The 25238-nt window shown below is 49.9% G+C and overlaps 2 protein-coding genes and 1 long non-coding RNA gene across 7 annotated transcripts in view; all 3 read right to left on the bottom strand.

Annotated features, from left to right (window-relative positions):
- Positions 1 to 13393, bottom strand: part of LSP1 (lymphocyte specific protein 1) — a 48763-nt gene extending 35370 nt beyond the window's left edge. The window contains exon 1 of one of the 3 annotated variants that reach the window (XM_079310065.1): positions 12680 to 13393. In XM_079310065.1, coding sequence (XP_079166191.1) covers positions 12680 to 12759 — 80 coding nt within the window. In that variant the 5' untranslated portion in view covers positions 12760 to 13393. Of the gene's footprint in view, positions 1 to 1017; positions 1327 to 12679 lie in introns of those variants that run through there. The other 2 variants (XM_079310066.1, XM_079310067.1) reach the window with 2 other exon arrangements.
- A 138-nt stretch (positions 13394 to 13531) lies between these two features.
- On the bottom strand, positions 13532 to 15382 carry TNNI2 (troponin I2, fast skeletal type). Its single transcript, XM_079310075.1, has 5 exons — positions 15294 to 15382; positions 14879 to 15007; positions 14392 to 14481; positions 14091 to 14267; positions 13532 to 13787 (listed from the first exon to the last, which is right to left on the bottom strand). The coding sequence occupies exons 1-5, from the start codon at positions 15375 to 15377 to the stop codon at positions 13689 to 13691; spliced, it is 579 nt and encodes a 192-aa protein (XP_079166201.1). The 5' UTR covers positions 15378 to 15382; the 3' UTR covers positions 13532 to 13688.
- Positions 15383 to 17262: 1880 nt separating this feature from the next.
- LOC306804012 lies at positions 17263 to 20517 on the bottom strand. 3 transcript variants are annotated; one of them, XR_013774765.1, is made up of 3 exons: positions 20503 to 20517; positions 18979 to 19501; positions 17263 to 17297 (listed from the first exon to the last, which is right to left on the bottom strand). It is a non-coding gene; the product is annotated as an uncharacterized lncRNA (long non-coding RNA). The 3 variants fall into 3 exon arrangements; XR_013774766.1 differs by having other exon boundaries at positions 18979 to 19321; XR_013774767.1 differs by lacking the exon at positions 20503 to 20517 and having other exon boundaries at positions 18979 to 19724.
- Between the last annotated feature and the right edge of the window lie 4721 nt (positions 20518 to 25238).

Raw genomic sequence — 25238 nt, 5'->3', positions numbered from 1 at the left:
CCCTTTTACCTTCCAAGGCAAGAAACTTATTTGAGAGATGATGTTTAGAGGCTGCATTACCAATCAAGGAGATCCCAAATTGACTGGAAAATGCCCGGTGAAATAAACCCCACGGTGACATCCTCCAGCTCTCAGCTGGAGTCACAGCGAGCACAAGGGAGCCAAGAGGCACCCAGGATGCAGAATGTGAGTCCAGCACTCCCTAATTCCACCTCTCACCCGTCCAGCAGCTCAATCAAATATAGAAAGGTGAGAAGAGCCTGTCCTCAGCGCAGTCAGGGCTGAGCATGGCACACCACCATCATCCCGAGATGGATCCCAGAGACCCAGGGAGGGAACAGCGATCGCAGCCCGCAGGGAGAGCACGGTGACCGCATGGCAGGGAATCTCAAAGCCCAGACAATGTAGCCGTCCCTCCCGGCTCCGCGCCGGCTGACAGACGGGAACGAGCCCAACTGAGCCATCCACCTCCCTGCCCTGGCAATTATACTATGAGAGAAAGGTTCAAAGCACTATGGTGATCAATTAAATCGAAAAAAAGAGCAGTGTCAGCCTGCAGCCCTGGGAGGATCCGGCCCTTTACTGATTTCTGAATTAAAAACGCGCATCACAGCGTGCACAACGTACAGTTCCTGCGGGGAAAAAAAGAAAAATCCTTTTTCTAGGCAGAAGCGTTCAGCACTCGGGAGACACAAAAAGCCACGTACTGAGCCATCCCTTGCAGGGAGAGGGGGAACCAGCGGCTCAGGTGAGTGTCACAGCACAGTTGTGCTCAGTTATTCCAGTTGGGAGCTCCTGGAAAAGCCATCAGCAAGTTTAAATCTGCTTTTCTCATACAGCTTTCGGGGAGGAGAGGGAGGGTTATCCATTATCCTTGCTTCCAAAGCATCGGAAAAGCAGGGTAAGGAGGGAGCCCGGCCGCCGCCAGGGACACGGTCGGTGCGGAACGCGCTCCCTTTGCCCGCGGCGCTGCCCCCGCGCCCGGGCAGCTCCATCCGCGGGCAGGTGGGCGCTCACCTGATGAGGTTCTGCAGGCCCTGCTTGCTGGAGTTCCTCCTCAGGATCGCGCTGCTCATGGTGGCCGAGCCGCCCGGGCAGGGTCCCGCCGCCGCCCCCTCCCCAGCGCCGCAGGCGGCTCTGCGCGCTCCCCTCTCCGCCTTCAGGAAGTTCTGCAGCTGGTTTCCTTTTGTTTCTGCTAGCACCCCCTGCTCCACACCCCCGGCTTGTCTCCTCCACCTCCACCTCCTCCTCCTCCTCCCGCTCTGCCTCGTGGAAGCGCCACGGGAGAATCTCTGGGGGCGCAGCACAAAGCCCGGCGCTCCCCGCTCCCCTCCTGCCTTTAACTCTTTTCTCTCTCCTTCATCTTCTCCAGCCCCGTCCTCTCCCCCCCTCCCTTTTTTTTTTTTTTTTTTTTCCTTCCCTTCTGTTTTTTTTCCCACCTTTACCACTGTTTTTCTGATTACACAAAGCAACTAGGGAGCAGAAATCCAGGTTGGCAACTTGCACTCGGCGGGCTGTAAATCACTGCCGCTCCGTTCACAGCAGAAGTCTTGCGTGAAGGTCTCACCTCCTAGCAGTCCCCACACGTCCGAAGGTGAGCCAAGAGTCAGATTAATACCAACAGGGTTTGGCACTGGGAAATGCCACACCAGAGAAAAATGTTCTCGTGGGATGGAGATAGCAGCTGGATTTTGGGGGAAGCTGCAGCTGCAGCCTGCACCCTGCTTCTGCTCTGAAACATTGCCCCTCACCTGCCTGAGTGACCAACTCGCCTGTGCCTCAGTTTTCCCAGCCATCAAATTGGGCAAGAGGCAAAAAAATTGGCTAAATCTGGCTTGCCTCCATGAAACACTGGTATTTCAGGAGGTTAAAGAGGTACATGAGTGTTTGATGGAGGACTAAGATTGCCACCTGCTAAAACAAAATTCCCATCTGCCACGCATTCAGGTGGTTGTTCTTCATGCTACCTCCTCTTGGGAGGAAAAAACAAAAGCATCTTTTCCCCTAAACTGCATCTCCTGGTCCACGTGTGCTTTTTGGGTGAAAAGAGATCCTCTACTCTGCCAAACCAACAGGTGCCTGGACTTGTACCTAGCAAGTTCCAGCCCTGCCTTATAGTTGCACATGATGGTGCTCATGGCATGGTCTGCCCATGTTCCCAAGATAATTAGGAATATTCCTCTGGCTGTCTGCAAAATGGGAGCAGTTATGATGGAGCCACTCTGCTGAGACCCTCACCTTCCCTCTGATTTCAGTCCCTCTCATCTTATTTGCACATTTCCTTTCAATTGCTTCTGCAGGAATGTTTATTGATGCCTGGTAAGCTGAAATAGGGAAGTTGCCCATGAAATACACCAAGAAATCTCGATAAAAACAGAGGACGCGCCTGCCCTCCTTTCCACTGTCTCTTCATTTCAAAACAGCTTGTTTGGTTTTTTTTCCCTGCAGGAATTTACTAAGCATCGCCTAAGTGATTGTGAACAACAAAATCCACAAAGCACAGACATTGATGCTGGCCTCATTCTGTGGGCTGCTCAGATGATATCACACTGCATATTTTTCTTTCTAAATTCAGTGAGAAGATGCAAGAGATCCACCACAAAAGACCTCTGTTGCTAAAAAAGAGCTTGTCCCAGCCCTGCAAGTGCTTGCAGGAGTAATTAGGTTTAAGCATGTGAACATTCCTACTGGCTTCACCACAATTGGCCAGAGTTGAAATGAAGTGTGCACCTACAGGGTTTTCTTTTTGGAGAGAATCAGCCCAAACCTGCCACTGACTCCCATGGTCCAAGCCAGGCAGGGATGCAACTTGAAGGAGCCCTGGCAGGCAGAGATGTAGCTGGCAGCCATGGGCCAGCAGCAACTGGGGGTTGAATGAAATCACTGCAAGCACTCTTCATTCAGAAATGCCAGACGATCCTCTGGGAGCTAGGAGGGGCAGGAGGAATGCAGCCTCTGTCACAAGGAAAAAGCAGCAGCCTGCTGGAGGTAGCAAGACACTGCTACCTATGGGAGGTGAGAGTCTGTAAACGGGCAGAGAAAAGCTGTTAATTCCCCCAGCAAGAGAGCCTTGGCTCCACACCGGGTTGACTCCTGGAGGATGCCAGCACGAGCTCCTTGTCTTGAAAGCGCTTGGCAGGCTTCCACCCCAGTTCCAGGACTGACTGCCTCTCAGAAATGAGGCTTTCAATGAACAGGGCTGACACAAACCATGCTTGGATGATGAAATGCAGGGCTGCGAGAGGTCACGACATTAGCTCTTACTGGTCTAAGGTGCTAAGATAATTTGGAAACACCAGAAGTGAGGCAGTGAGGAAGGGGGTCCCTTCACTGCAGCAGGCAGCAGGCTGAGTTCTGTGTTGCTCCCAGGAAGAGAAATTCTGGTACTGAACTGTGCCTAGAAAAATCTTTCAAGGTAGATGGGCCACTCAGTCTCTAGGGAAGGCTTCCTGCCCTTTTCCCTGGCTTTCATCTTTGAGAAAAATATTTAATATAGAAAGAAAACTCATCTTTCTTCCAGTATCAGAAGAGTCCTGCAGGACCACAGGGAGAGGAGAGCAGGAAGGGGGGGATTTCTGCCCACAGCTTGAAAGAAGGGGTGTGGAAAGAGTCACTATCCCCATCTCTGTGGGGCAGGGAGCATTTAAACCCACTGTTCAAAAGCACAAAGGACATGCCCACAGAGAAAGAGCAGTGCAGGAGAAATCCCACACCACTGCCTTAGAGGTCCCCTCTCCTCTCCTGCCCCTCGCTGCCACGTGCATCAGTGTGAGTCACACCATGCATCCAGGAACAGTAAGGTCAGCATCAGTCCCACAGCTGCTCAGATCCTTACACAGAAACAACCCCCCCTGGTCCCACTGGGAAGTGGGTAGGAATACAGTGGACACAGGAATAAAAACAAAGAATTAATTCATCACTTATTTTTTTGGCACAGTTTAAACTAGGAAAGCCACCATGCATCTCTGCAGCAAAACACCCCACTAGAGGAACTGGAGCACCCAGGAGCACATTGTGTGGCACTGGAGTTTCCCAAAGCTCTTCCCAGCAGCAGGGAAGGCAGAGAAGGAGAGATGCTGAGAGAGAGAGCAGGTCTGCCCCCATCACTGTGGGAAGGAGGGCTGCAGTCCCAGAGAGATAGGGCTGCACCAGTTCCTGTTAATTACACAATCATTCTGCTATGTAGCACTAGTTGCAAAATCAGTTGAAGGCTCACACATGGTCAAAGGAAAAAAAGAAAAAAGGAAAAAAAAAAAAAAAAGAAAAAAGAAACAAAAATACCCTAGTCCTGCTAGTGAGGAAATACAGCTCAAGCATTTCTCTCCAATACTTCTGGAATGTCAACCCAAAGCACAGTCACTGCAAGGGCCAGTCCTTTACAAGTGCCAGCATAGTTTCCAGAGGTCCATGCCTGCATGTCAGTGGTGGGATCCCACCCTGAGAAGATGTTCTAACAGGGACAGCCTCACATCTTCAGCAAGGACTAAGAGCCCTATCCCAGCTGGAGACCCTGTGCCTCCACCAGCAATAGACAATGGGATAGATGGGGGAGTCTCTGGTTTTCCTTTTAAATTATGCATCTTTCCCTCTGCCATCTCAAACCTCTCCCCCTATCCTCACATCCCACCAACCTCTCCTCACCAGCCACATGCATCCACCACTTTGCCTGGCAGGCATCAGCATTTGCCCAGCTCCCCAGGAGCCCCAGTTTGGGGAAAAGGGCACACCATTGGTACATCAGCTGCACAGATGGGGTGGTTTACATGTTGGCCTGAGGGGTAGGGTTTGCCCACCTCATTTTCACCCTGAATTCCCACTTAACTCAGTCCAGCTTACTCTGCCAGCACTCACTTTCAGGGAGCCAAATGCAGAGACCAAGACAAGCAAACAAGAGATAATTCTGAGGAAACAGCAGGACTGGCAGCCAGAAGCAGCACATTGTCTCCTTCCCACCAGAACAGCTCTTTACAAGCACCAAAGTGTGCTGCCAGGAGGGCAGGGCACCCCACCTCTGCAATTAGGGTGCAGGGCAAGGAGTCCAGTCGCAGTGATACTCCCCAGCAAGCCTTCCTCTGTCCTGGCATGAGTCAGGACAGGATATTCCCAAGGCAGTGCACGACCCCATGGGTGTTGAGGGAGGGGCTGCAGTCAGTGGGAGCTGTCTTGGCTCAGAGCTGCTGCCAGGCTGACATGCTCAGAGGAGCACCATGAAAAACATGGATAATTGTGGGCCTAAACAGCCAACAAACACTGTGTCATACTAAGTCTGAAATATTTGGCATGGGATCAGTGATGACTTTCTTTCTCTGAATCCAAAGAGGCAGAAATGAGGGGGAATCAGAAGCTTGATCTAGAAGGAACATCCTTCTTCCTCTACCCCACCACCACCTCTCACCCTCACAGAATGGAAAACAGACACTCCCTAGGGAACTTAAGGGGTACATGCATAATCCTAAATTCATTAGCCTTCATCATGAAGTTTGCTTCATTTATTAGTGGGAGGGGAAGATGCAAGTTTATAAGCCTTGTAAGAGAAGATGCTTTTGCTCCATGGGTGATACACACAAGGACAAAGGATGGATTTAAAAAACAGGGGAAGGAGAGAAGCATTAACAGAGCAGCCCAGCACAGTTAAAGGAGATCTGGGCCAAGATCTTGCACCAAGGGCTGAGCAAACAGCAAGAGACCACCTGAGCCACTGCAGTGAGCCACCATCCAGGTTTCCCAGACCAGGGCCAGGCCAAGTGACTCAGCCAAGCCCTGGAGGAGTGCAGCTGGTCCAGCATGTGAGCCAGCATCATTACTGATACTGTGCACTGCTATCTATATATTGTGTTAAATCAACAAAGCCATTGGGAAAGAGACAGGAAGACAAAACAATGGCTGCAGATAAGACACTCCCATCCCACACAGGAGGGTCATTACAGGACAAGAGGAGAACTCCTGGCCCCAAGGAGCCAGGCTCCATCTCTTAAGGATGCTTGTCTACCACAAGGCCAAGAAGCAGGACAAAGGACTCCAGCCAGGATGGATAAGATATAGGCAGCTGCTGCCAAGAGGTTGTCTCCCCACAGCAGACACTGTAGGAAAAATCTGAAAAAGGCCTTTTTATAGCATCACATTGCTTCATCACGAGTCTCTGCTCACCAAAATTTGAAAAGCTGCTGAATTAATTTGAATTTTGAATGTCTATTTAAAATAAATGGAGTGTTTTTTGCTTTGACTAGGTGGATTAGATGGACACTGGGCAGCTGAAGACACCTTCAGACATCTCCCACACTGGGTATAAGAGGTGCACAACCTTCCTTCACCAGGTGGCATCTGTGTGATGTGTTCAAGCAGGGCCCAAAGCCATGCAGCATGTTTTGTGGATGGGCCTGTAGGTGAGCTCCAGTGCATGAGCACAGCCCTGTGTCAAGCCATGCTGCTCAGCTGACCACACAGCTTTCAAGAAGTAAAATACAGCTTCTGCCCAATATAAACTTATTAGCTCATCTGCAGCTGGCTCCAGGCTCTGATGCAGCACTGTGTTGTGCAACACAAGCAGTTTTAGCAACCATTAATCTCTGCTTTATACTGCTGGGCTGTGACTCCAGCTGGGGTCAGGGGAGACTAAATGGATAAGAAGGAATTCCCAAGCACCTTCAAGTTGCTCCTTGTCCCAGGGAAAGGTATCTAATATCTGCTTGCCCATATCCATCCATGCTTCCCTTGCTAAGCTGGGCAAAAGACAGGAGCTGTTTAGAAAGGGCTCACAAAAGAATGATCATGTATTCAAAAAGCTTGAAGACATGGCTCCATCAAGGGGGAAGATAGTTATTAATGCTCCAAAGTGAGGCCCCAAAAAAAGCTAAGAGGAGCCTTTCTGCACAAAGGGCAGTTAATGCTGTATGCAGGAAGATGGCAACTGGAATGGAGCAGCAGCAGAAGAGACAAATGCCACCCCCAGGGAGAGGTCCCACCAGAGCAGGGTGCACAGTCTGAGTATCACAGTAGACTGCCCTCCAAGACAGCTCAGCTTGGGCACAGTGCTGTCAGCTGCTGTTATGGGAAGTTATGTGACAATTGCAAGGAGCCACTTATTTCAAGAGGAAATTATTGTTGTCATCAATTTTATTGGGAAAGAACTCGGCCCCTCCTAAATAGCTGGCAGCTGTGATTGTTTGGGGTCTGTCAATAGTTCAGAGTTTGTCAATGCTAATGACTCCAAAGCAAGCTTGCACTGGAAAGGAAACTGCTTCTGCAGCAGAAAAGCACAAGCATGCACAAGCACAGAAGAAGAGATCATATTTTCCAAGCTCTCTGGCAAGGACTTGATAAAAGGCACTGCACAAACTGTCTAGTCAGCTGCAGCAAGCAACAGATACCTAGAGCTGGGAGAGAGGCTTCCTTGGTAATGCAGAATGAATCCCTAACAAAAAAAAAAAAAAAAAAATCTGTTTTCAAAATGAGCATGTAAGCAAAAGAACCATAGACTCCAGCTGATGCAAACTGGCAGAGCTTTCCCTATGGCAGCCAGAGGGATGGTACTGACATACACTGGCAGAAGCATTTGGGCCTACATGTCTGTGCAGTAGCAAGAGAAATGCAAATAAACTGGGCTCCAGCTAATCTGAGTCTTGCACTTCTCATATGAACAGCTTGCAGATTGCCCCAGGTTTTCAGACCACTGATGGAAGTCACCAATTAAGCCAAGAGAAGCCCACTGACTGCCATTTCCATTCATTAATAAACCCAGCTGAGTTTGCTTGGGTATCTTCCTCTATCCATGTATTTCTGGGACAGTTACCAGATGCTCCAGGCTGCTGAGAATACCACTGCTCATGTGAGACAGGCTGAACCCAAGCAGGTCCTGGGTCTGACACTCCCCTGTGTGACTGAAGATGGAGCTCTGCTGCCAGCCCAGCAGTCCATCCCAGGAGGAACTTGTTTAAAGTAGCAAAAACCAGAAGATATTTTGTCCTGCCTTGCTGCAAACTCTCCTGCAGGGGATGGGGGCTGCAGGAGTGGAGCCCCCATACAGCCACTGGAGACCTGCCCGTGAGAAAGACAACTCTGAATGCTGAAACCTGGGATTAGGATGCTTCAAAGGCTGCCTCACACATCTGGTGTGTGTTAGGATGGATGCATTGGCAAGGAAAACATACATGGGCTCCAAGTGGGGCTGGTTAACCCACTCGTGACTGAGCCTCTGTGGAACACATGGACAGGCTGAGGACTGGGAGACACCTGGCCAAGCCTCAGGAGAGCTGGGCTCAAATCTCACCAGTGGCCTGTGCTTCCTAGCTGGTACTGGGAAACCAGGGAGCAATTCAGGTGCCTAAACATAGGTGTCAAGTGTGGGATGCCTTGGGTTACCTGAGACAGCTGCCAAGGCCTGGCAGATGTCACATAGGTTCAATAGGAAACCACCTCTTCTGGGTACCAAACCCATGGTGGGTAAGCTCTGCAGTCAGGGCATCCCTTCCCCTTCCTAAACATCTCAACCTCAGCTGTCTGGCCTTGCAGAAGAGATAACCTGTCCTCTATCACTGAGGCAGTGGCCACAGGCCACAGAACACCACCATGGTGACACCCTGGCCATGGCTGGGCACTGTGGGTGCTCCTCTAGTACTGATCATACCAAATTCTTGCCATGCAGGACAGAATGTGCAGCACCTCCTAGGACATTTTTTTGACCCATACCAGATGGCCATGAACATGACCTGGGTAAAGAGGCCTGAGCCCCTATCATCCACCCATGTGTCTTCCTTTTATTGATGTACATCCCCAAGGCTTCTCCTCATGAAAGGCTTTAGAACAGAACCACACCAGGAAGATCCATTCCCCATGCATTTGGCTTCAAAGGATGCCAAAGCACCCCCTCATTAATCCCAAAGACTCAGCCTGATGAGGAGTTTATTGGACTCATTAAGAGAACAGGAGCTGCAGCTACAGGAGGTCCAAGCTGCTGTCAGAGCCCTCCCTCACCTGTTCCAGGTGAGCAGGCACCATCCCTCCCAGGCAGGTTTGCAAAGCTGGACTGTGCCAGGAGGGCATCATGGGGAGGATGAAGTGAGAGCAACAAATCCTTGTGATGTTGCCTCTGAGCCCCTGAGCACCACTGCAGGCTTGCAGTCAGTCAGAGCCAGATTACACTCTCAGGAGCCTGGTGGTTATACCAATGCCTCCTGGAGCCTGAGCAACAGCTTTACTTGGGCCAGGATTCCCACCCCCCTCAAAGAAAAGCTGTTCCCAACAAAAACATGGCACTGACGAGGTCTCAGAGCGCCTCCTGTCCAGGTGTGAGTCAGTGTCCTGACAGGCAGCAGCCAGGCTGGATGAGTGCCTAGCTGGGAGCAAGCCCAGCTCTGAAGAGAGCACCAGGGCAGCAAGGAGTCAGCTCAGCCCCCAGGCAGACCCCACAGTTGGGCATCAGGGTCACAGGGGTGATGAATGCAAAGGGGGATGCAGGCAGAGCATCAGTCAGGGCTGGATTAGCAAGGTCAGTGAAGGTCAGAGCAGAGGGGCCCAGGATCCCCAGGGCATGCCAAGATTAAGCACTTCCTTGCTGCACAGCCAGCCCTTCCACTTATCACAGGGTTTTCAGGTTTGGGGAAAAGCCCTAAACCCTCTGAAGTAAATTCACCTTACAAAATCCAGGGGCAAGGGATTCCCACAAGCTTCAGAGCCAGACGTCACACCAAGAGTTTTTTAAAAAGCCAGCCTTCCAGCCAGCAGAGAGTTTTCTGTGTTTTAAAAAGAAAAGTGCAATTCAAATGAAGGCTGCTGGGCTATCCCCTGCTTTAACACACACTCTTCCAAACCCATAGCTTTACATAGCAAAATAAGCTTGGAGGCAAGGCAAGCCAGGCTTAATTTATTTTTTTTTCCCCAAGGAGAAAAGGACAGTGAAGGCACCTGATACCTCCTATAATTAGAGACAGTTCTTTATCCTTAATGCCACTGCCAGAGCACCTATATCCAATTTGGAAACCAGAAGTAAAACCCAGCTTCATTAAATAATCCATCTGGTCCTCCCCTGTTAATTTCCCTACTATTTTTCCACTTTAATGAGCCCAGCTGGGTCAAACTGTGACCAGTTACTCCTGAGCAGGGATCAGCCATCCTTCCATTCTACCCCCAAGGAATCTGGTGTACTGAGGGGTCCAAAAACTCTCCAAGTATCAGTTTTCCCAAACAACCTCCTTCCAACCACGGGTATACTTAGCAACAGCAGTCATTTCAGCAAAGACCCTTGAGACTCCTCTAAGGATCTGGAGAATTCAAGACAGCTGGGGATGGACGTGGCAAAGGAAAGCCTGGGGCTTGCTGGCACAGCAGAGCCTCTCCCCAGGCAGTGACCATACATGGGCTGCCTGCCCTGCAGCTCATGGGGAGGGAAGCCCCAGGAGGACAGAGAGAATTTGGGAAAAGCCAATCTGCCTCCCAGGTGCAGATACCATTCAGAGCACAGCCCAAGGGATGTGGCCATGGGTGTAGGAGCTAAGGGCAGGAGTCACCTGGAACCTACAGAGCTTTACAGAGAGAGCTCTAACAGACCCTGTACATACTGGGCTCCCAAGCTTTCCCCATCAAGGCAGGATAACCCAAGCAGCCACCTCTCCAGAGCTCCCCCCAGCTTCTTGCTTCTTTGGGAAGGCTCACACCACTGCAGTTTCCCATACAGCAATTCCAGTTCATGGAAGAAAGGATAACATCAGTCTGGTTTAAGCAGTATTATACCAGCATCAGCAGGACTTTGCCAGTATGTCCCAGCTTGTATGAGGAAACAGAGTAGGCTATGTTCAAACTAATATTTCTAGGACATATCCTGATGTACACTTCTATATACACTGGGCACAGTTAAATAGACAAGGTTTATTGTCTATGGAAACACAGCACTGATATTTTTCTCCTGACTTCTCCCACTGTGCATTACACCCAGGAGCCTTGGGATTTACTTTCCTGGCAGCTCCATCAAAAGATTGGTTGCTCTGATATCCATCATGTTTTGGGCTGTCCTTAGAGCCTTGTCCTCCCTCCATCCATACATGGGTCAGCCTGGAAAGAGCTTTTTCATCAAGGAGAGGAGGTTAAGGAGATAAGCTAGACACAGGGTGAGGAAAGGTAGACCCAAACAGCAAGTAAACACTTCCTTCCTCCATTTTGGGAGTGGAAATCACCAGAGTCTAGCAAGTATTTAAACAGCACAAGAAAAAGCAAGAGAAGTTTAGAGCTGCACATGAAACTACTGTACAGATTGTAAGGGAAAGTAATTCTTCATATTTTTAAAACAAAGAGGAACTGATTTCTGCTCGTTATTTTTGCCATCAATTTTCATATTTCATTAAGATTCTAAAACACAGCTAGAGAGGAAAGGATGTGCCACCCTGCTGTCAGTGTTCACACTCTTTTTAAACAAGGCTGTAAGGGTCTGTGTGCTACAGAGCAGACTCCTCCAGATAGCCTTTTATTGAGCTGAAACTCAGCAGGAAACAGAAAAGGGAACAAGCTGGCCCAGCCCTGCCAGCAGACCCCACCAGTGGCCCTGCACACACCAAAGTACCTGCACTTACTGCAGCAAGAGGAGCAGGAAGGTTTGCTTGCCCTGGGCCACACACAGCACCTGCTACTTGCAGTGCAAGGTGAGCTGAGCCTGGCAGAGGCACAGCCAGGCAGGAACAATGCTGGGAATCACATCGATCCTGGTGCTGAGGAAACCCCTGTGCTCCCCCAGCAGCCAAGGCTTTCCCCTTTGTTTCAGCACCAAGACATATGCAGAGCCTTCCAGCACCTTTTGAAGCTTCCAGTCAAATCTTCAGCCAAGGCTAATTGCTGTCAGGTGTCAGCAGAAGCACTTGCTGCAACCACTGATGACAGGAGATGACACACCTTTCTCCTCTCATTGTCACTCAAGGGGTTCTTTTTCCTGTCAACATTAGCTGTGCTGGCTCTCAGAAGCCTTGGGGAGAAATGCTAATGCAAGCTTTGAAGCTGGAGGTGAAAAACCAGGTAACCTCCTAAGCTCCCTGGATGCTCAGCCTGAATCCAGTCCAAATCTGAGCACTTCTGGGTGATGCACTTTGGCCAAGCTTATCTGTCTGCCTTCACCACAGATGGATGTGGTCTCTGCTACTGATCTATCTTCTTTTAGCCCTCATGGAAAGCTGTCTGTATTCAAGTGAAGAGACCCCAGATTTAACAGTCTTTGCTGATAAAGCAGTAAAGCAGAGCAGAGGCACAGGGAGATATATAACTTTACAGCAGCCAGCCTGAAACATTGCCAAGTTAATTTAGCTGGAGACGTAGAGGATGCAGCAAGAAATCAGATGTGCCCAGCAAGGAAAAGAGGCAGCTGATCTCCACATTAGAGAGGTCTTAGAGTTGGGACTGATTTCAGCCACAGAGCAGCTCCAGGTCACCAGACCTCTCACTTGAGCTTGCCTCCTTCTGGAGCTTCCCCACTCGATCAACCCCTTCCCAAGAGCTTTGGAGTTCAAAGGGGATGATTTAGGAAATCTAAGTCTCCTCCTACCTGTAGAAGCTTGTCAATAGCCTGATGGAATATCTGACCTACTCCAGCCTCATGGGTCACCATTGTTCTGGCTTCACATTCTCCTTTTCCCATGCCCTCCCACCTTCCCAGCTTCCCAGTATCCTGGGACTGGAAGGCAGCTGTGGTGTCCCCAAGCCTCACCTCTCGTTCTCCTCAGGGGATTCATCTCCCACTTGGCTCACTCCTTCTGCACCCTCCTGGCACCCCTCTGAGTCTGACATCTTCTCCCCTGGCAGGCACAGAGCCCCAGGGACAGTTCCTGCACCAGGGTGCTGCCACTGTTTCACTTTTCCTGTGCTCAGCAGAAGTGAGCTGTGCCGGAAACTTCATGGGCTGAGGGTTTGGGGCGATGGGGGAGGGCAGAAGGAAGGTGAATTTGGGGGTTTGCTTTGTTCTGTTTTTAAAACCATTGAGACTGATTTAAGGTTTTACTTGTCAGCAGCTAGAAATTTGGAAGTCCTGTGCTGACCCAAAAGAAAAGTGGGCAGCATGGACATCCCCACCATGGCAGGGAGAGGAGTGACCCACTGCCCCTCCAGCTCCCCATGCACTCTGATGAAAGCCACCATTTCTAAACCACAGCACCCTACACTGCTCCAGTCCCAGGGTGCTGCTGCAGGTGCTGCCAAGGCTGTCCTGACTTTGCACCTCTTAAATCCCACTGGAGCCAAAGAATCTGTTTCTGCCCTGCAGATGCCACCCCTCTCCCCCCTTCACAGCTCTTCCCCTCAGCTTCCTGCTGAAGCCATCATGAGCTGAGGTTCTGCAATGCCTCCTGATGCTTGGAGTGTTATCTCTTTGTCTCTTCACCACTGGGGAAGGGCATGAGCATCTGCAGCTTTGGACAGGGACCAGCAGCAGAGAGGTGCCCATCTCCTCAGCACAGCCCCTGCCAAAGCCTCCCATCCCCACCAGGACTGCCACAGTGAGGCAGTCCCTGCTGGCACCATGGCATGAGTCAGGGTCTGGCCACCCAGGCAGGCAACACCCACCTCTCCCACCAAAGCTTTATTTACATCACTGCTGCCATGATGCAGCTCTTGGCAAAACTAGAGAGAAATGGCACCCAGTCAGTGCCCCTGAGCCCAGCAGGGCAGTGGGGACAGCAGGGACAGCAGGGAGAGGGGGACAGGTGTGGAGACACAGGTGCTTAGGACTCGCCAGCCTCGAACATCTTCTTCCTGCCCTCCATGCCAGACTTCTCCTCAATGTTCTTCCTCCAGTCACCGACATCACGGAGATCCTTCTCCTGGGGGAGGGATGGTTGCATTGGTGTGAATAGTGCTGGGGTAAGAACCCACCTTCCACTGCCCCACACCAGCCCACCCATGGAAACCCCCCTGCCAGCTAAAGGAACCCAGTTCCACCCATGCTGTATATCTTTTTGAACTGCATCCTCATGTTTCAACATCATGGGTGCCAGAGATGGAAATACTGAGCAGGAAGAACAGTATGGAGAGAGTCATTCTCAACTCTGCCTATCATACAGGGAGGTATGAGCCCTGAAGAGTGGGAGCAACTCCTGCTAGGGAAAAAAAAGAGGGAAGGATACCTTCTCAGTGTCCTCCTTCTTCACTTGCTTCAGGTTGGCTCGGAGGTCCATGCAGACCTTGTGCTTGGAGCCCAGCAGGGCCCGCAGCATGGCGTCAGCCGACATGCGCACCCTGCGCAGCGGCGGCCGCTTGAACTTGCCACGCAGGTCAAAGAGTTTCTGGCTCAAGTCTTCCAGCTGGGGGGGTGAAATGAGGGGGATGGAGAGACAGTGGGTTTCATGAGATGGACCCAAGCAGGGCAGGGAGGCATGAGGAATGGGCGGCAGACTCCCCAGAAGAATGGCTCCAGGGGAAACTCACCTCCTTGGTAGTCTTCTGTAACTTCACCTCTGTGTCATACCTCTCCTCATCCACTGACTCTATCTTGGCATGAAGCTTTTTGCACAGCTCCTGGGAAGAAAGCAAAGAGGGATATTGACTGCTAGGACTCACACACAATTCCTCTCTGCTGACTGCTCTGGCTCTGAAAGCCCTCAGTCTCAAGGACTAGATGGGATTGAGGTGAAGAGGGGCTTTTCAGCCAACTCCTAATCTCTATGCTTCTGTCTGCATGCAAATGCTGCCTCAACACGTCATTGAAAACACATCTTTCCTGCCAGCCAGACCCCTTTTTTTTTTTGCAGAAAGACCCCACCTGCTTCTCAAGCCAGCTGCATGTTCATCTGGCTCCAGGGTAACAGAGGTGAGGAGAGGGTCAAGAGGGGAAGGTCAGTCTAGATCCACCAGGGTGACTGATGGAGTCAAATATTTTCTTGTCCAGCACTGGAATGGTCAAAGAATCCTGTACCTGAAGTTCCTGCATGGATCCTGGGAGTGACAGAGGAGGGCAATGTTCTGCCAGATAGTTTTGCTTTTCCACTTCTTTAGCAGCTGCTTCTTTTTCTATTTCAGTGACAGCAAGCTGGAGCATAGCACTCTGGAAGGCAGCAGGAGAAGGGTCAGTGCAGGGTGGAAGCAAGGAAGGAGGGCAGGGGGGTCATCAGGGGAGTGGGAGTCCTGGTGGAAAGGCAGCCTGGGGAGTTCCCATCAATACCACCATGTCCAAGCAAGGGATTTGATGGAGACCCAGTAAGGAGAGGGGTGGGAGGCCCCTACATTGTGCATCGTGGCCTTTTCTAGTAGGGAGAGTGCTGGGAGCTGGCTGGGGATGGGAGATGGGAATGTTGGGACACACATCACACAGCCACAGCAGTGCCACCCACCTTCAGGTGCTGCCGACGGGCAGTGGCTGCCCTCCTCTTTTTCTGCAAGTGGAAGAAACAAGAGAAAAGGTTATCAATGTCCATTCCCCTTTAAAGGTTATCAGTGTCCATTCCCCTTTAAATTGCCCTTCCCCAGGGCTGCAGCTCTGCCAGGGAGATAGCCCCATCTTGACACACAGTTAGTCCCCAAACCAGCAGCACTCAAGGAAGAGGCTGAACCAAGTTAAATCCAGCTTTGCCAATCTCAGGTAGCTGAAACCTAGAAAGTCCCTTAGGAAAAGATAGCAAGGGTGATGAACTTGAAAATACATGTATAAAATATGGCATCAGACTTGGCTTCTTGGGACTTTTAGCCTTTTCACTAATTTCCTCTTCACTCAGATGTGTTTTACTTTGTGCTCAAGCTAATGACCCCCATGTCCCTGGGCACTCAGGAGCTGTGGGATGTCTTTCTGAGCAGTCCAGGGCACGTGTCCTTCTGACACCCTTGTGACAAGGACATCCAGGGAGGTTAAAACATGGAGGCTGTATAATTTCTTGGAGCTGAAAAGACTCAGCTCAAGTGATGCTGAGGGACAGACACAATCACAGGCTGTCCTTCTGTCCTTGTCATGCTGGACCAGCAGCAACAGAACCCCTATTTATAAAAAAACCCCACAATTTCTTCATTTCAGCTGTTTCCTGAGCATTTCACCCAGAAGACTGGGGATGACTGAGTTGGGCTGGCCCAGGGGAAACACATCTGATATATTGAGGGGCGGGGAGTAGAAAGCAGTGCTTGGGTGTGGGTCTGTGCTGTGTAGAGGAAGAAGTGGATAAGGATGTGCAGAGTGAAATGTAACAAAAACTGATATGTCCTGCATATGTAAATGGTGCCAAGGCCCTCCTGGCAGGGCTGGAGGGCTCTGCAGAAGAAAGGCACCCAGCTCAGAGATGCAGCACACTACCAACCATCAGATAATCAGATCTCTTGAGGGCTGTTAGTCCAGGGCTTATTCTCCATCTGAAAACTGGTACCTTAGCAAAGAGTGTCCTCCCAGCTTTTTCTGGGAGGTCTGGGTTTGATGGGGAGTAGAATAACATGTTAGATATCAGCACCATTTTGTGGCACTTCTATGTGTCCATGACATCCTCTTTTCTCTTAGTGAGAACGAGCTGGAGCTTGTGGTGTTTCAGACATACGGGGAGATGCCAAGCAGAAATGAAGGATGGAGCAATTTGCTAAGAGGAAATGTGGAGTGACAGAGCCACGAACAATCCTCCCACACCTTTCCCTGCATTTCTCCAGACTCCCCCAGCCCCACCTGGCTCTGCCAGAAGCCAAGGAAAAGTTGCTAAGAATGCAACTTCCACCCTGCTCACAGTGCCCTGGATCCAGATCTCCTTGGATTGCCTTTGAGAAGGGATTTGTCAGTGCTCAGTGGGTAGAAAATGAAGGGCTGGATGTGGGGAAGCATGAGAGGATGCTAGACCAAGGGCAGGATGGTGGATGGATGATGGAGAGGCAGCTCTGGACCACTGCCTTCCCAGCACCATCTCGTGGCCAGCTGGGGAACCAGGAATGGAGGGAAAAAAGCATCCAACTCCAAGCCAGGGGACAAAAAAAAGTCTTTCAAAAGGGATTTTGCTTCTCCTTCTTGTGTTTACCAGGAGGAGTCAGCAAAAAAATAACTATCCTTCCCACACACACACCCAGCAGCTGATTTTCCTAGGGAGGAACGGTGAAGCCAAGACTGCTGCCATAAACATTGCTAAAGGAAAAACCCCAGCAAAACACACTTACCTCTTCACTGTTCAGGAAAAGCAGATGGACAAGGAAATGAAGGAAGAGAAAAGGGAAAGAGGAAAAAAGGCAATTAGTTAGCATCCTAACTGGAAACAAGCAGAAGAATCTTAACAAGCATAAAAGTTGGTGGTAGAACAAGAGTTTTTAAATACCGACAATATATTAGAGACAGAAAAATGGGAACTTACTCAGACATCTTGGTTTAGATGGTTGTGAGCCTGAAATGAAAACCAAGAAAAAAAAGTTTGCAACTATTCATGTTTGTGGTCACTTTCTTGCATTTAAAAACAAAGCAAGACTCCTCTAGAAAATAAAAAGAGGAACAGGTCTGTTCTTATTTCCCAACTTCACCAATTTTTCATCATATAGGGAACTAGGCTGCAGTTTGTAGATGAGAGGCAAACATCTCCTCATAGTAACACAAACCACAGCACCAGGGGATTTCTGGAAAAGACCAAATGGGGTTAAGCCAGAAAAAGAGATATTTGTGACAGTGATTCCTGCAGGTATGTTTCTTGTCTGACCCCAGGAAACCATTTTATTCAATGAAGGAAGAAAAGGCAAAAACTATTTTCAGTTTACTGCTTCACTTTGCCATTCAACCTTACTTCACTTCATAAACAAGAAATATCCCAAAGCCTGCAAAGGGTTGGCAGTGACCCCAGGTGACAAGGAAGGATTTCAGAGGATGCTGCTGCCAGTGTATGCACTCATTCTATGGGACAGGGGAGCCTGTTGCATCAACCTCAGCACAGGTGATGTGGAGCAGGGTTGGAAGATGTGCTTGAGTTGATACAGGCAGAAAAAATTCCCCAGATGATGGGTTTTTCCTTGCGTTTGCTCTAAGTGGAAATTTTTCACGTACAATGCAGCTTATTAAGGAAATTTATAATCAAATAAAAAAATTAATAGAATTTTACTTTTCTGCTGCGTGCACCTCCTAAGCCTATCCTTTGCAGAGTAGACAAGACCCCAAAATTCAGCCCCCCAGGACGCTCTGCCAGGAGGGGAAGTGTTAAGGGGGGCTCATGCCCGAGGCAGCAGGCACAGCCTGCAGGGCCAAGGAAACTTTATCCTGGAAAATGTGCGGGCCCATCACATTACTTCAGAGAGGAGGGGAGGTGGGGGGAAGCGCTTCTAAAAATGGCCAGGGAGCTGCAGAAGGAGCTGCAGCTGTCTCCTGGACAGCAGCCTCGCCCCGTGACTCGCGGAGGTCGCGGCCGTGCGCGGCACAAGGCCGCAGGTGGCCGAGCTGCAGCTGCGGGCCGGGGCGGCCCAGGAACGCCGGCTATTTTTATATCCCCGCCATCCCTGACTCCCCTGCCCCGCACACACGCTCCTGCTCGGGCTGCAGCCACGCCGGGGAGCCCAGGGGACAACGCAGGGAGCCAAGGGGACAATGCAGGGAGCCGAGGGGACAAGGCCAGGCTGCGGCTCGCTGCCCGTGATGTGCGCTTTGCATCACTCATTCTACACAGACACCACAAATTTGGATGGCAGTGCCGGGCCAAGGGTGTTTTTGGGGAGGAAGGCGCTGCAAGGCATAGGGAGCTGGAGGAAGGGGTGTGAGTGAGTAGGCAGGTGAGGATCCTGAATCCTACGGCCCTGAGGGTGTCAACATTAAGCTCCACTTGCCCTCGCCACCCAAGCTGAGAGCAGAGCCAGCCAAGGCAGGGGAAAGCAGGAGATCAAAAAGAAAAAAGCTCGCTGGAAGAGACAGAGGGAACCTTTCCAATGCACAGACCCAGTCCAACAAGCAAAAGATGGAGAAAGTGTTGTTAGCACCCCTGTTTCTCCCAGCAGGCCACCCCCAGCTGGTGTTTATCAGGTAAGTAAATCTGGTCCCCATCACTCCCAAACAGCAAGCTGGGTCATTTGGAGATAGGCAAAAAGGCTCACCCAAGTCTGGAGAAAATCAGAGTCGTGCTGGCTGGACAGGATGGACAGACGAGCGGCAGGCAGCTGGCTGAGTAAGGAGGTATAAAAGGGCTTCTCGGGTGGCTCAGCAGAAAATCCACCTTCTCTTTAAGGGCATGGAGACCTTCTCAGACCAATGATGTGCAAGAGTCCCCTGTGCACCTCCCTTGGCTGGGGCAGGCCAGGCCAGCAGGAGAACAGGAGAGGGCAGCCCCCAGGGAAGGAGGGGTGGGGAGGAGAACATCTTCTACCCGTGGGATCTGGAGGAGCTGGGGAGGTGTTTTTCCTCAGAAGTGCCAAGGAGGGAGCCTTCCTCTCCCTTCTCCTGCCACCAACTAGTCACAATAGATATGGCTTCAAATCTGTGGGGAGCCCAGGCTCCCTGCACACAGCCATCCATCTGCAAGGCCTCTGATTAAAATTTCCCCCTGAATACACAGTGTGGCTTGTCCATGGACAAGGGCATGACTCAATTTTCCTTCAAGGGCTTGGGAGCAACTCTGCCCTTCAGGAAGGAAGAGAGGAAAGAGCTTGCACCCCAAGTATCCACTGCTGACAGCATATGCAAGAGCAATACCTTAATAAGCCATCTAACACTAGCATGTTTTTTTAATCTCAATTATTTTCCTCCCACAGGAAATACTTGCAGCTCTTCCCTGTGTGAAATATTTCAGCACAACTCAGTTATTTTTGAAAAAACAAGCTGTAGATGTGCTGCAGGCAGCCTCAAGCCTGGGCAGAGGCAGTGGAGACAGCAAGAAGTGTAATCCCCTCCCCATGGGATGACCCAGACCCATATCTCCATGGATCTGAAGGAGAAGCAGGTGGAAACGTAGCTGGAAATATTCCCCAGCTCTGATCACAGCACACGTAGTGTGTGTAGGGGATCCCATGGAGACAGGGACCCAAACAGCTCCTGCTCTCCTCCCCCAGGCCAGGCGCTCCCTCCTCTTCCAGCCAGGGTTTTTTAGGCTGATTCAGACATGGCCCTGACAATATTTTCCAGGCGCCTCCCAGACATTATATAGATAGTGGCAAATCCCTTGCTGCAGGCTTCCTGTTTCACCACCCTCAGCACCACACAAGTAGTGCTGCAGATGCTGCTGAAGGACGAGCAACTCCTTGCTATGGGGCTGGTGTCCCGCAGGGGAGCAGGTGGAGGAGGGAGAGACCCCCACTGTGGACAAGGCTGGGTCCACTTGGGATATGCCCCTTTGAAATGCTGCAGCTACACATTGTGGCCTCTGCTGGCCCATCAGTTCCCCCAGAGTGCTGCTCAGCTCTTGGTGAAGGAATCAAAACTGGAATCAAAATTCCCCACAGTTTCCTTCAGCTCTGTGAGATGAAGGCATTCTGAACCCCTTGCAGCCCAGGCATGCAGCACAGCAAAAGAGATCTGCTCAGAATTTCAAGGGTGTGGTTATCACCTTGTGACAGGAAAGTGTTGGCCTGATATAGTGGAAGAATGAAGTTCAAAGAAAAAAGTCCCATGAATGAAATATTGACCAACAGAAGTGTTTATAGGGTACAGGAGGAGTGGATGGTGAGGTGTGATAATAGGATGAGCAGAAGGTCAAGCTCTAAGTCTGCAGAAGGCTTCCCATGGAGCTGCCTTGCACAGGGGTTAAGCTGTAGGGCAGCTCTCCCAGAATAAGAAAGGAACACCAGACTGAAATGGCTTGAGGAAGAAACCCAGTGAGGAGAAAGAAGAACAGAGAAACAAATCTGGGCCAAAGTTAGAAGCCATGCTTAGCATTGGGAAAGACAGAAGTTTCCAAAGGAATTATTTACGTGTTTGAGTGATGAAAGAATAAGTTCCCTGCAGAAAAGCTCAAGGAAGGCATAAGAAAGCTCCAGACACATCCTTTAAAGAGCTGTTTGGGTGTTTGGCTCTGAATATTAGGTATTAGTGAGGTAATTAGGCAGGGGGCAGGAATGGATGCACTGCTCATACTTGGGTACTTTCCTGTGGAGCATCTGACCTTGCTCCTTTCCCTCATATCCCCCCACCTGAGCTAGAGGAATGCACCATGGGCATGGGCCACCATTCCCAGAGCACTTTCACCATCTTGTGAGGTCAGACAGAGGGAAACCTGTCACATAGGAGGTTCTGCACAATGTTTTAGGGACCCAGGTGCAGCTCTTTTGGGCCAGACTCCTCCACAGAGTCACCACGTGTTGGAAGGATGAGGCTGATGAATCTGTGCAAGCTGTCCTTCATGACACCCTTCTACACCTTTACACCTTGCCTCCTCTTCAGCATCCCACAAGCATCCAGGATAGGCACTATGGAGTGACATGACACCAGATGATACTGTGCCTTACTTCCGAGGGTGACACTGTTAGCAAAACACAAGCATGCTACTCAGCAGCAATTGTCATCATGGTAAAAGTTCAGGCAAGATCACTGGGGAATCCTGTATTTGACTGCCCTTTGCTTTCCCAAAATCACATCACACCAAAGCAAAGCACATGGCTCCCATCCTGCCCAGGACATGCCCACACTCCTCCAGTGTGTCCCTAAGAGAGCTCCCCATTTCTCTACTTCTGCTGACACCAACACACAGGAACTCTACAAAGGAAGGCCATCACTTTCACAGCTTTATGCCAGTGCTGTCCTGCATCCCACAGCTACAGTCACCTCATTTGCCCATGGAATGGGATTAGGATTTTTTGGCTTTTTCTGTTCAGGGCTGCTGCCAACCAACACAGCCACCCTGTCCATTTAGCTCTGTGCTATCTTCTTTGACAGGGAGTCAAGGAATATCGGTGGGTTTGGAGCCTGAGGGCATCAACACCATGTGCCTGAAGCATCCCCAGGTGGATGCAGTCAGTTATGCAATCACCATGTGGTGCAGGGGTGGGAATGGATCTGTGGGCCTGCACCAGAGACCCCATGTTGTAGACTGCCCCTCTGGTCTCAGCTTCTTCCATCTGCCAACCAGTATAAAGGAAAGGACTGGTGAGACCACAGAAACTCATCTCTGCAGCTGCACAAGCAAGGAGACATGCAGACCAATCTTGCTGAAGCAGTCTTTGCTTCCTGCTGACAGTGCTAAGAGTGACCAGGGTGTCTTGCCACATTGAGGACTATGGACACCACACGCCCACCCTTCTCTTCATGCACTTCACTTTTATACTCACCAACTTGGACAAGTGCCTGCAGGAACAGAACAGCTCCCTATGGACAGACATAAGTACTCACACATGGCTGCTTTTGATATAAACATGGCCTTGAAGAGAAACAAGGCATTTTAATGATCCCTTCCACTCCAAAGGGATACTCTTTGGAGTAGGTTTCTGGAAGAGTTTGCAGCTCACTGCATGCTAGAGCCTGGAGGAAGGGCAGCATTTCAAAATGAAAAACACAAAGGGGTGAAGAGAGGATTCAGGGAGAGGGCAAAAAACAGTCAACTCCTCTGGATGAAGAACCTTCTGACCATAGTAGCACACAGGGGCTTCAGTCTCCGGTGATGGAGAGTGTGTGTTCATAGCCAAGTTAGGGTCACTCAGTTCCCAGCAGAGCCCTGGGCACAAACCTCACTTCTCTCAGGAGCTTTTCTCACTTCTGCCCAGGACCAAAAGCCTTGGATTCTTCCACAAGAAGCTCTGCTTCCATATCCCCAGGCTGAGTTGGCAGCCCCCTGGAAAATGAACACCTCTGGCCAGTGCTGGTCTGTGCCCAGGCCTCCAGCATTTAATGTGTACAGGAGGTGATCCCTCTGGAATTTCTACCCAGCTTGCCCCTGGATAGTATTACTGAAGTGACCCAACACCTGATCACAATCTTTCATCTATATGCACATCCTCAAAGCCTGGTTAAGACCAGGGTATGACCCAGAACGTGTCTGGGGAATAAACTGAGACCTCTGTGTGCTCAAATGAGTATGGCTGAAACATGTCTTTACTCTCAAAAGGTCTTTCTGTGCCAAGACAAAGCAGCAGCAAGAACATGATGTTACTTAAAAAAAAAAAAAAGGTCAAAGAGCTCAAGAAACACTGATAAATCACAAAGTTCTTCTCTCCCCAAGATCAGACATTCCTCTACAACCAGTAGCCATACAAGGAATGATCCTCCAGAATTTATCCATTCCAAGCACACTGGCTTTTTGTAAATGCTGTGTGACCCCAGACACCTCATTTAACAACAACAACAACAACAAAAAAGCTGTCAGCTGCAAAGACACTTAGCAGCCTCGCCTACCTGCACCATTGAGAAAGCCTTGGGAGAAGACAGCTGCCAGGAGATGGGCCTCTGGGAGCTCTTCTGGAGGTGCTTCTCATTCAGATTGGGCAATGGAGGGGATGACCTCAGAGAAGGAGAGGGCTGTACCAGGAAAACTCAACACCCAGCCCCACTGAGTATCTCTCAAGCACATCCCCAAAGCAAATTAATTCACAGAGTATCTGAGACATGGATTTCCTTTTATGAAGGCAGACCTGAGTTTAGCATATATGCAGAAGTTGAGGGTGGTGTGGGATGAGTGCATCCAAAGCAGAGAAACCTTCATCAGAGGCCTTTGCAGGTATGAACACATCGTTTGTCAAATCCAGAGTGAACATCAAAGCCAAGTGTTTTAACTGGACTATCTTAAGTGAAAACCTTCATGTCAAGATTCAGGCTTCTATGTCTAAACTGCTCTGACTAATATGTAAAATGCTCTCTATCCAGGACAAAACCAGATGCCAGCTGGGCAGGTTTCCACATGAGACAGCCACCTCTTTCATGGGCACTGGGCTCTTCACTGGCTCTTCCAAGGGGGCAATGTTTCTTTTACTAAGTCAGCAATGACTGATTCACAACTTAAAGTGCCCATTTCCCACAGAGAGCTTTTCAGGCTCAGACAAGGACACCTGCAATGTCCATATTCATGAGCAGGGTGATGAAACACTTGTTTGCAAGCCCACCATCTTCCCAGATGCTGCTCACAGGATGTAAAACATGATATGGGTTGGGTTGTTTGCAGGTCAAGACCCCCTTTCAGCTCAGTTAAATTCCTCTTCCTGATTCTGTGCTTGTTTCTGCTCAAATTGAGTGGCAATAAGTGCCTGCAGGGGTTTCATCACTTCTCTGTGAAGTCAGCAAAGCTGGTTGAGAAATTCCCATTTGTTGACATGCAACAAGTCATCACTGATGGGTACCCATTCACTGGAACACTGAACTTCTTCAGGGAGCATTTCTTGCCCAGCAGCATGAAAGCTGTGAAATCCTCATGCTGCTTCTCCTTTGGTTCCATCCTACCTAGACCTAAAAAATGGACAAATGAGAAGTCTGTTTTTTCCAGGTCTGCCCACAAAGTTCAAACTGGAACTTTGGGAAGCACCTTTGTGCACCCATTATTATTCCTGTTTCTCAGACTGGACTGTCTGGGGTTTCTACCCCTCCCTTCCTGCCCATGGGAGGGCATTGAGATGTAAAGTGGTCCAAACAATATTTCTGCATCCAGAAGGAAAACAAGCCCAGCCTGGGTCAGGAACAGTCCAGAGCCTCAGCAGCAGTCAGAGCAGGGAAAGGGGCTGAGAAAAGGGAGGAGGAAAAAGGGGGAGAAAAGCATAGAAGAAAGAGGATATATAAAGGGAACTAGGGATAAGGATCCAGGAGGTGGAGCTTTTAAAAAATAATCCCATGCATGACAAAAATGCACATTTTGCCCATAAAATTGCAAGGCATAAAGATGCTAGCTAAGGAATATTTATAAAGCAGGCATGCTTGCTCCTAGTGAGAAGAGCTTAGATGCTCTCCAGTTCTCAAAAACTCTAAGACTAGCCAAAAAATCTGTGGCTGGATGACAGCCAGTCCATACCCAGGCCGAATGATGACAGCCCATAATCATTTTTGTCTCACTGCAGACGACTGATGACAAGCACATATGAGGCTCAGCCTTCTCCTTGTGCAGCCCTCCCATTTGATTTCCTTGAGTGCAGGGACAAATAACAAAAAAAAAATCACTGAATGAGGGAATAATTCACTTTGGGAGGGACTTCTGGAGATCAGAAATCTTGGATCTGGATGTAAATAATTGAGATTATAAATCTTAATAACAAATACACGCCTCAATTTTCAGTGCTTCTTGTCTCTTTTAACAGACCTCTGCTTGGCCCAAGCCCTTTTTGCCTTGCCACTGACCTGCAAAGCTGCTAATTAAATGCAGAGAGACAAACTCCCCATCCACCACCCAGGCACCTTGGATGGTTTGGATACCTGCTTTTTGCCCCTCCTTAACCACCAGCAAAACCCTCTT

Source organism: Erithacus rubecula (assembly GCF_903797595.1).
Source record: "Erithacus rubecula genome assembly, chromosome: 6".
NCBI lineage: Eukaryota > Metazoa > Chordata > Aves > Passeriformes > Muscicapidae > Erithacus > Erithacus rubecula.
This window is presented reverse-complemented; position numbering and strand designations above follow the sequence as displayed.

Excerpts from the sequence above, each read along its gene's own strand:
- TNNI2 (XM_079310075.1), bottom strand. The coding sequence starts at position 15,377 with ATGGACATTGATAACCTTTTCTCTTGTTTCTTCCACTTGCAGAAAAAG. Across the intron at positions 14,482-14,878 it reads GATCCATGCAGGAACTTCAG|GAGCTGTGCAAAAAGCTTCA; the intron begins GTACAGGATTCT and ends CTTTCTTCCCAG. Across the intron at positions 14,268-14,391 it reads TACAGAAGACTACCAAGGAG|CTGGAAGACTTGAGCCAGAA; the intron begins GTGAGTTTCCCC and ends TCACCCCCCCAG.